The sequence below is a fragment of the Hemitrygon akajei genome, chromosome 10, assembly GCF_048418815.1.
Source record: "Hemitrygon akajei chromosome 10, sHemAka1.3, whole genome shotgun sequence".
In the NCBI taxonomy this organism is placed as follows: Eukaryota; Metazoa; Chordata; class Chondrichthyes; order Myliobatiformes; family Dasyatidae; genus Hemitrygon; species Hemitrygon akajei.
The window spans coordinates 143,135,146-143,145,565 of NC_133133.1; the positions used below are offsets into that span (position 1 = coordinate 143,135,146).

The 10,420-nt window shown below is 35.1% G+C and overlaps 1 protein-coding gene across 4 annotated transcripts in view; it reads left to right on the plus strand.

Moving 5' to 3' along the window:
- Nucleotides 1-10,163, plus strand: part of nup50 (nucleoporin 50) — a 76,130-nt gene extending 65,967 nt beyond the window's left edge. For all 4 annotated transcript variants that reach the window (XM_073059186.1, XM_073059189.1, XM_073059188.1 and 1 more), the window contains 3 exons: nucleotides 220-301; nucleotides 2,031-2,149; nucleotides 4,150-10,163. In XM_073059186.1, the coding sequence (XP_072915287.1) occupies nucleotides 220-301; nucleotides 2,031-2,149; nucleotides 4,150-4,361 (413 nt within the window). In that variant the 3' untranslated portion in view covers nucleotides 4,362-10,163. The remainder of the gene's footprint in view (nucleotides 1-219; nucleotides 302-2,030; nucleotides 2,150-4,149) is intronic.
- The last annotated feature ends 257 nt before the right edge of the window (nucleotides 10,164-10,420 follow it).

Genomic DNA, 10,420 nt, shown 5'->3' on the forward strand with positions numbered 1-10,420 from the left:
ACATTGAGTATTAATTGTTTACAATGGATTGGGGGGAAATCATCAATGTCACCATTACAATATAGACCAATGTTTGTTCATTTTTCTTGCAATAAGGTTATTTTACCCATCTTGTATATACTCATTGACAATCATTTTTAATTATTTTTCTTAGTTTTTGTATCCATTGTTTACTTTGCCGTCATTTTTTTAAAAATTGCTGCTTATCCCAATTTGTAGATGAAAATGAAGAAGAGAGTGAGGAGCCTCCTAAACCAGTTGTAAATGAAATCAAGGAAGAAGATGCAATCTTTTCAAAGAAGTACGTAGTGTTATTTGAAGTAAAGTTTGTCGTAACTGATTTTTTGTGAATGGTGTATACTTGATTTCGAAGGTAAAAGTAGCATATCTAAATTTCAATTGTCTTTTGGATCTTAACTATTTTTAACTTGATTCAGATTCTACAATGGGAATCTATTTTAAATGTGTTTGCATTTGTCCTGCATGCAAGTATTTATTTAGGACCTTTAATCAGTTTAACTTTAAGTTTAACCCTTTTCTTTGATCCATCTGCCTATTGCCATGGTTTCTGTTTTACTAATCCTGGAAATAATTTTTTTTTCCCCATAGAGCTCTATACAAAATGGTGTATGCAAGACTTTGTTCCCAATCTTATACTAAGTATTTTATCTGGACTGTTCAATTACTGGAAATGGTTAGCCTCTATCTGCCCATGTTCTATTAGTTTATAACTTGCTTTGTTGCAGTCAAAGAACAGCATATGCTGAAGTCTAAAGTTTTTTGCAAAGTCATGTTTCCTTTTTGCACTCAATATTCTATACCTTGTTGATGCAAAGATTAGGATTCTTGTTAAAATACAAATAAAGATCATTTGATCCATCTGATCCATGCAGTTCTCAGCAGAACAATTCCATTTTCCACTTTATTACTTCCAGCCTTGCCATTTTTTCAGATTGGCCATCAACTGTTTGACTCTTCTGCCATTGTCCTATATTAGGGGTAATTAATAGTGAACAATCTGCTGACATATTTCTAGAACAGGAAGAAAAATTTGGAGACGTATACGTTATGTGGAGAGAATGGATAGTGTAAGCTTGTTTTCCTTATAGCAAAGGAAGCTGAGCAATGACCTGATAGAAATATGAGATTATAAAAAATGGAGTAGATGGTCAAAATCTCTTTCCACATAGCAGGGGTATCAAAATAATAAGAGGTTAAAGGGTTAAGATGAGAGGTAGGACATTGAGGGGGTAGGTTTTACATAGAAAATGGTTGACACTGGGATGCAGATGCAGATAGAGTTACACTTAAGAGGCATTTTAAATACCTGTCTAAACAGTTGTGGCATAGGGATATGGATGTAATGAGGACAAATGGGATTAGTGTAGATGGGAAAAATATTTAAAATGGATTTGATGATATTGTAGAAGGCCCATTTCTGTTCTGTATAAAACTAACAAATATTTAATTATTATTTACATATTGACAATTATTTTTACTTTGGTATTTCAGGTTAATTTTTACTTTCAATTTGTTTTGGAAAAATATTGCCTCTTTGTAATATTTTTTTCTCTCTCCTCTCCCCCCCCCCCCCCCCCCCGAAAAGAAACAGCTATTTAAGTGTTATTTTTTGACAATCATATGACATCCTAAACTTTTTGGAACTAAAAGTTCACTTTTGAATATATTATTAATTGATGAAACTAATTTCTTTACATCCCAAACCCAGCTCCTGAGCACTGGAGTATTCTGAGTTGCTTTAATAAGCTGTTAGACTGCTGCTAACAGTTCAACTGGAGCATCCATCAGTACCTTCTTAGGGAAACTTGTGATGTTGCAATAAAGACTGATCATAAATTCAATGCAGATGCCCTGAAGCAGATTTTCGAAAGTCACTTATTATATATGGGAAAAGGTTCATGGTTGTCAATATGGAATTTCAGTCTTAAATTGTCAAGCTCAGCATGAGAGTCTCTTATCGGGGTGTACCTAATGTTATTAAGCTTAAGTATTAAATTTTGCTTTTCCAGATGTAAAATGTTCTACAAGAAGGATGGAGATTTTAAAGATAAAGGAATTGGTACAATCCATATAAAGCCTGTGGCAGATCAAAAATTTCAGTTGTTGTTACGAGCAGATACTAATCTAGGTGAGTTAATTAGCATCTATAATTCACCTAAATCATGTAGCAAAAGTACTTTATACAGAATCTACCAGGCAGATCCAGCAATGCCAGAGATTTACATCTTAAATGTGATCATCAAATCCTGGGTTTAGCCATCTTAACTTGACTGGTGACTGCATTAAGTACCTCATCTTCATCAAAGGTTTTCACGTAAAATAAGGCAGTGGCCAACAGAATAATGGAATACTATGCACGTATTTGGATAAGTGCACTTCTAACAACACCATCAGAGAAGATGAGCCCTTGTGATTTGTACTGTTAAAGCTTTACTGCCTTCATTAGAGATGTACTATCTGCAAAATGAGCTGCCACAGCTCTCCAGACTTTTAATAGCATCACCCAGACTTTTGATCCGTACCACTTTAAAAGCCATGTTGGCAATCTGTAGATGTGTTACAGATCTTCACTTGCTGGGTTAAAATTGTGGAGTTCCCTTCCCTAACAGTTTTGTGGCAGTGTCTTTAACCATAGTAGTTTTTGGTGTCAGTTGCACTACCACCCCAAGAAACATTAGCAATGACATTGATGGCATGAGGAAATGCACACAATCTTTTTGGTTTTCCCCAACACCTTCCACTTGTAAATTATATTGGGGAAAAAAACCTGCTGTAAAACCAGCCAATTACTTGTTAGCAATACAACACCCTTTAGGTACTGTTCGTCCTCTAGCATGAATTCATTGTATTTCATAGAGTTGCAGCATTTTAACACTTCTATTCTCTGAAACCTCCACATTTGAATTTTTTTTCCAAAACTGCTTTTTTTCATTAAAAACTGTTTTTATATATGCAGGCCATTGCTTTATGGGACAATTCGGTGTTCTTAGCATATTATTATATTTATTTACTTAGATGTGGTCCACATGGCCTTATGCCTTGTGCCCAACGCCAGCCCCCTAGGCCTGAGTTGACGTAGTAGTAGTGGTCCACATGGTTTTAATTATTCTTTCCCAAACTTTCACCCATTAAGTTTCGAGAGGATTTTCCAAAGGACTCTGCTCTGACAGTCCACATGAAAGCTTAGGGTAGCTACACAAAGCTTCAGTTTGTCCCTCAGATTGGACAGATCCAGACTACAGTAGTCAGTTTTGGATTGCTCCTTGCACTGGAAGACCAGCAAGTTTCAGGCAGACCCAAGTGCATCTTTTACTGAGTCACTGATAGGGAAGTTTGTCTCAGTATATGTCCTAGAACACCCAATGAGTGTTGTGCAACTGATCAGAAAAAAGCCTTAGCGTCTCTTCCCATATCGTATTGGCAAACACACATTCCTGAAGAAGGTGTGTCTCATCCACACCAGGCCACCTTGAGGGAGCATAGAGTGAATCTGAACTCTTAGCTGTGCATGATGATTTTACAGAGAGGACCCAGTACCAAGTAAGAAATACCTTGCTCATGTCTGATTTTTAAAAATTACCTTGATACAATACTTAAAAGCCTTCGAGGCGAGAGAGGGATGAAATCTAAACAATTGAATATGATTTCAGTATTTCATTAGTATAGTTACATATTACTAAGTGAATTGATTTTTGGAAAAGCCATTTGGTGGCCTTTAGGCTGAATGGCTTGCTTTGATGTGTTATTCTATAATATATGTATAGATTTATTAACTGAAAATTGACAACATCTTATCCAGCATAAAAACACAAACTATTGGAGGAAATAAAACAAGAACCCATGGTCCATTTACAAATCTAATACTTTGTTTTGGGTGAAAGATTTTACTGAGTTTGAGTTTGTAAGTTGCTGTTTAAATTAGAAGTACTTTTACAAGTACAAATGCTGGGAAACATTTCCATTAGTTAATAAGTCATTGAAGCAAGCCATTGAATAAAACTTAATGGAAGTAGAATGTGTGATTTATGTTTAAGAGTAGACTTGAATATAAAATTTAATTGTACATGAGAATACGTTTCTGGGAAATAGCTAGATTTTTAAGGCTTTCAACTTTTTTTTCTCAACCAGGAAATATTTTACTGAATATTATGCTTCATCCATCATTACCTTGTACAAGAACAGGAAAAAACAACATCCTTCTCGTCTGTGTTCCTAATCCTCCCATTGATGAGAAAAATCCAGACACTGCTATGCCAATTTTGATCCGTGTGAAAACTACTCAGGATGCGGATGAGCTTCACAAAATTATCACTGAGAAACAGGCTGCACATCAAGCGTAATTGTTGGTGCTCCGATAGTGTAAACAAGTTTTGCCAAGTTGCTGCTAGGGTCTTCAATTCTCACCTTTTAAAATAAAATGTTACTGGTTGAGGAAATTATAATTGTTTGGCAGATTGCACTGAAGTGCTTTACCTATGAAAGGGACATCCCCATGTACTGGAGTTATTTTCTGTGAACATTAGTGGCCTGACCTGATTTCCAGCAGCATTGATAGATCATTTAGACCATGAGTTTGATAAATGGGGCCAGTATATTTAATAACCTGTCAACCAATGTCATGGAAAAATCTGTGTGCTAACCTAGGGAATTAGAATTTTATTTTGCTTACATTCAGACTTCCAGTTCCACTTTTTTTCTGGTCTCTAGTGCAAATTATAATCAAGTAATAGGAATAATGTTGAAACACCTAATTAAACCATTGTAGCAGTTGATATTTGCCTCTGTTCCATTTCCAAAAAGGCAGTTGAGTATCCCTGTTCACCAATTTGGGGATAAAGCATGGAAGGTTCACACCTCTTATTAGAATAAGATAAAATATTGAGCCGAAGAGAGCTTGGAAGCTGAACTGAGCAGGGAAGAAGTAAAAATAAAATCCAACTTAACTAAAGTCAAATGGCACATGGAGGATGGAAATGATTTTGTGAATACAATGACGTAAATTTAAGAAATCATCAGTGATTGGAATTGGTGAATAAATAAATGTTGAATTCTTGCCATTTTCCTAAACTCCCTTGTAGCTGTCCATTTTTAACTATTGGTGAGCTACATTGCTTTCACTTCGTATCATAAAGTTGTATCAAAAAAAACTATTGATCGTTGATCTTGATTCTTAATTTACGTAACATTTGATTAAACTTAATTTGTTGGAAGATAAGAATTTTTAGACCATATAAAATGCATTTCAGACTGGTGTCGTAAGGTGGTAAATTTGGCCAAAGATGTGGTTTAATGCCATACTTTCCCACTACAGAAGCTTTCTTAAACATAACCTGATATTATAAATCAATCTCCACAGTTGAGCATTATCTGCTCTAATTAAATATTGTCTAAAACAAGCTAACTTGACAGAATTTACATGATTTCATTTTTCCTCGTGTGTCCTGCTATGTGATGTTATTTTGTTTGACGATATTTTGGAGAGCATGCAGTACTTATCTGAGCTTTTAAAGCATATTTTCTATATAATATGGGGTTTTTTGCCATAAGTAATAGGCAGCTGTTGAAGAGATCTATCAGTGGGACCACTTTAGAAATTGGATTGTAGCATTTAAATTTGAATTGTACTTAAATAAGCAGATATAACTAAGAACATTTATAGTTCATGAATCCTAAATATCAATGTTGAGGTGTACTTTGTATTGATCAGGGAATCCTTGAGGAGTTGGAAAGTAAGCATAGTTTTAAATGTTCCTTGGATGAATAAAGCTTGAGGAGTTTGTCATGGTCTTAGTAATGTTTTTAGTTGATGTATTTAAAATATTTTAAAGTGATGTATAAAATAATTAGAACGTTTACAAACTCTATGCACAGATTTATTATTGAATCGATAGCAATCCAGATAAGTATTGCATATTTGAACCTCAACTATTAATGCTGAGATTGACATTAGCCAGTTCTCATGCCCAGTGATATCAAGCAACATGCACTGTTCATATGTGTCACATGACATCATTTTGATCATTGGCATCAGTTTTGAATCCCACGATCTATAGGGGCAGGGGGCTGGGGCGATGGCAAAAATGCACAGGGATGAAATCAGAAATGAGTTGGATGTACTTACTATAAAAATGTCATAAGTTGGGGATTTTCTCTAGGGAAGTAAAAGGTAGGAGATCAATTATGATCGTTATGTAATGAGTTGTGACTCATTCCTAGAAAATATTACCAAGTGATGAATCTGCAACTAGAGGTTGGGAAGTAGGTAGGAAGTGGAATATTCTATGCAGAGGACCAATTGAGTAGCGTAGTTAAATATAAGCAGAAGCTGGATAAGCACAAGAGGGACAAAAGAACAGATTCTCAGTTATCTGAGAAGGGGTGAGGAACTCGTGAAATAAACACCAGCATAGAGGTGTCTGTACTGGCAATCCATTGATGACATTATTAAATTGATCTAAAATGTGGCTTTTGTTATAACTAATTTTGGTAAATACGGTTTGCTGAAATTTTGCCATACAAGTATTTTAAAAGTAATTTTAAAAATCAGTTTACCAATGAAAGTGTTAAACTTTTGAGTTATAGTGGCTTGGGAAAGACTATAACTTTTATTTTTGTAATTCAGTTGCTGAATCCCAGAGATTCCAAACTTGATTTCTTCTAAACGTTGGTATTTCCTACATCTATATCTTACCAACCTGCAGGAATTTTTAAAATATTGCTATCCTTTTCTGTGTCTAGTTATTCAGTTTAACAGTTTGTTAAAGACAGTATCATCGCATGTGATCTGATTTAATAAAATGGTTCTCATAAGAGGAAATGTACAGCACCTTAGAGCCTTCCACATGAAGAACCTTGCCAACTTTACCTGCTAACTGTCTTTGTAAAAGCTGGAAGTAAAATTGCTTGTAACCTGTGATGTGCATCTTCTGAATTTATTTCTGAATTGCCAAAACTACTTGTGAAAACAAGATGAAAGTAACTATCTTTCAACATAAACAATTTTGAACCAAATTGAGAATTTGTATGTTCTGTTGGAAAAGATTTATTTTGACACTGGAATTTTTTTAAGGTTTAGCAGAATGTTACTGTTTGCATGTATGTGGCCTTGAAAGCTGGTCACTTATTTATAAACGTTGCTAGAGTAATTGATAAAGCAAAATGACTTGAAAACATTTGCATCTTAAGCCAATCAGGTATCCCATGGAATAGAAACTAATTAATTCAAAAATTCAATAATGTGATTGCTAGAAATCTGAAATTAAAACAGGAAAAAGGTCAGAAATATGCAATGGATGTGATACAGGGTCTGTGGAGAAAAAAATTTGTTAACATGTGTTGATGACCTTGTAACAGTTCTGGGAAAAGTTAAGAGATTAACAGGTTTTGAGATGTATATCTCATGTGCAGGAGATACGCCTTGTGAGCCAAGACTACTCATGAGACAGTTCTATCTGGGCCACCTCTAAACAGCAAGTTCCTGGTGCAGTTACAGATATAGATTAAAGATGCTGTCTGCTTTTTAAATTAAGCCTCACCACATCTGTGTTAGCTGTGGAACTTTTAGCCAGCAGAAAGAAGAAATGCACATCTCATCAAGATTTTAAACCTGATTTTTTGAACCTAGTTCTCTCAGTCAGATGGTCTTTCATTAATGAGTTATGGATGATCTAGCATATTTTGCAATTGTTTCTCATAAGAGTCAATTATTGATCTTGAGAGAGATCTGTCAAGTCTCATTTGATTTTTTTGTTTGTTTATTTTCAATATTTTCCTCCCTTCCTTCCCAAGAATATTTGCAATGACGACATCATCCATAAAGTTGATTCCTAATTGGTAAAGCCCAATCAGGCGAGGTCTCAGTTTTCATTGAATATCTTTGAGACATCTTTAAAATTTTGAATGATATTAATTTTGATAGTTTATTTTATATAGCTTTATTATGTGTGAACTAACTCAAGTAATTCCTGTCATCTGAAACCTATCCACCTTCCTAAGCTACTTTGTCCTCATTGAAATAAATAGTGTCTGAGCTATGCAAGATGTAACCAAGTGCAGGTTCAACAGGTTGACTTCCCAGCATTGTTGCTGGGGCTGCTAATGCTTAAAGAAGTTTTAGCATTGTCCTGTTGAACTCTACAGGGTGCACTGACAGCAGCACCAACCACTTAGCAGTTTTAGATGTTTGTTTGTTTTATTTTTACTTAGTGTTACAGTGTGGAGTATGCTCTTCTGGCCTTTGAGCCATGTCACTCCAGCAACCCCTCAACCCCAATGAATCCTAACCTAGTCATGGAACAATTTACAATGACCATTTAACTTACCCAGTACGCCTTTGGATGGTGGGAGGAAACTGGAGCACCCACAGAAAACCCATGCATTCCATGAGGACTCCTTAAGAGAGCAGCACAGGAATTGGACTGAGCTCCGGAATGCCTTCAGCTGTAATTGTGGCTCACTAACCACTATGCTATTTAGCATCCAAATTTATAATCACAAGCAGCCTTATGAAGCATTTCAGACTTGCAGCTAGGCATTCCTGCAAAACAAATGTCTCACTGATACTGAAAAAGAGAAGCTTTTCACAATTACAATGGAAGATCAACCTGGAAGGGTAATTTTGTTTGTTTATGTATATCTACATTGATGCTGTCTGATTGGCTATTTCCAGCTATTTCTGCCTTGTGTATGGTGTATTCTATAGGATATTTGAAAATACTGATAATGTGAATTACTTATATTTTTATTTTCAAAATTGCTGCTGGTTTTGGTTGGTATTTTTTGACATAGTTTCTGTGAATTTATTGGCTCAGCAATAGTATTGCACTCTCTTCCTGCTCAATATAGCTAATGTAATCACATTTTTATCTGGGGGGGGGGGGAAGAATAGACATGACAGGCTTCTGACTGACTGACTTGTAGGCCAGGAGCTTCTGGCATTTCCTATTTATTATGGGTTAACTGGTTAATTAGAAAACATTTAAATCACTCAGTATCATTTTTTAAAAAGAAGGCAAAATTATGGTTGCCCTGTGAGCCTAAGGATGTGACTGATAGGTTTTTAAATCTGCAAGTGTTGTGAACTGAAACTCTAAATCCTTCCACAAATCAAAAATATATTTAATAATGTTGACTGTGTTCATCTTTGTCAGCAATTCTACATTGAGGCATCCAAACGCAGAATGTGTTCCCAGTTCATTTTATAATAGTTGCTTTTGATCCAGTTTCAAAAGTAAATTTAAAAGCAAAAGTCTTTTTAACACCCTAGCTGCAAATGGGAATGGATTTTTAATTTGTTCTTACTTCACAGGTGATTTTAATTTGGTTTACTCCCTCTTACAAATTTGCTCCCAATACAGCTAGACATTCCTAATGACTGATAGTCATTGATTGGAAGTGAATTGAAGAATCCAGATTTTGAAATGAAAGAAAGAAAACAATTTATCAGAATTTTTGAAAAGCTTGAGTCCAGTTGCATGTTCATTGTGCTTAGCTTTTGTTCTCGAAAATGAACATTTTGAGGATTTTTCACTTTGTTTGACAATCCAATCTGTAGCGGTTAGCGTGACACTATTAAAGTCTGTATGTACTTCCGGTGAAATAGTGCGGTTTCTCTAGGCCCTCCAGTTTTCTCCCACAGTCCAAAGATACCAGTTAGCAGGTTAATTATTCATTGTATATTGTCCCGTGATTAGGCTATGGTTAAATTGTGAGGTGCTGGGCAGTGGAGCTTGAAGGGCCAGAAGGACCTATTCTGTGCTGTATCTCCAAATAAATAAATAGTGGGTTTGAGCTGTAAATTTGAAATTTAGTAATAAGGGAAAGAGGCAGGCATGCGAATAATAAGGGATCGCTAAATGTGAGAGGGATGTGTAAGTGAACAGTATGACAGGAATAGATGAGGGGTTTTTATCCGATGCAAGTTTTCTAGGTACTGTGTACTTTAAGATTGTGACACTTTGTCAAGTGGCACAGATGAAAGCTTTTTATTATACAGAACATGAAGTCCTTTTATTCTAACTCTGCAATAAATGCCTCTGTTTGAAAAGACAAGTTTAGTTTACAGCATTTGTAATTCATACAATGTTAAATGAATTAGTTTTATATTATGTTTGTGGATTACAAAATAAATGACTGAGAGACAATTGGCTTGATTTTCTTTTATTCATAATAGTTTTTCTAAAACTTTTAGTATATTCTGGCCTGTTATGCTTAACAAAGGATTTTTTGTCTTGATTTTGGAATCATTGATTAGATGTTTACACCATTTTAGTTTGTTTTGTTTTTAAGAATCTTGTTGCTTGATGTCTAAAAGCCTTAGTTGTAAGATGTGTGAAGGCTTAGTCTAAGGATTTTTTTTTCTCTCTCTGATAGGCTTATTTAATGTAAGGGAATGAATGCA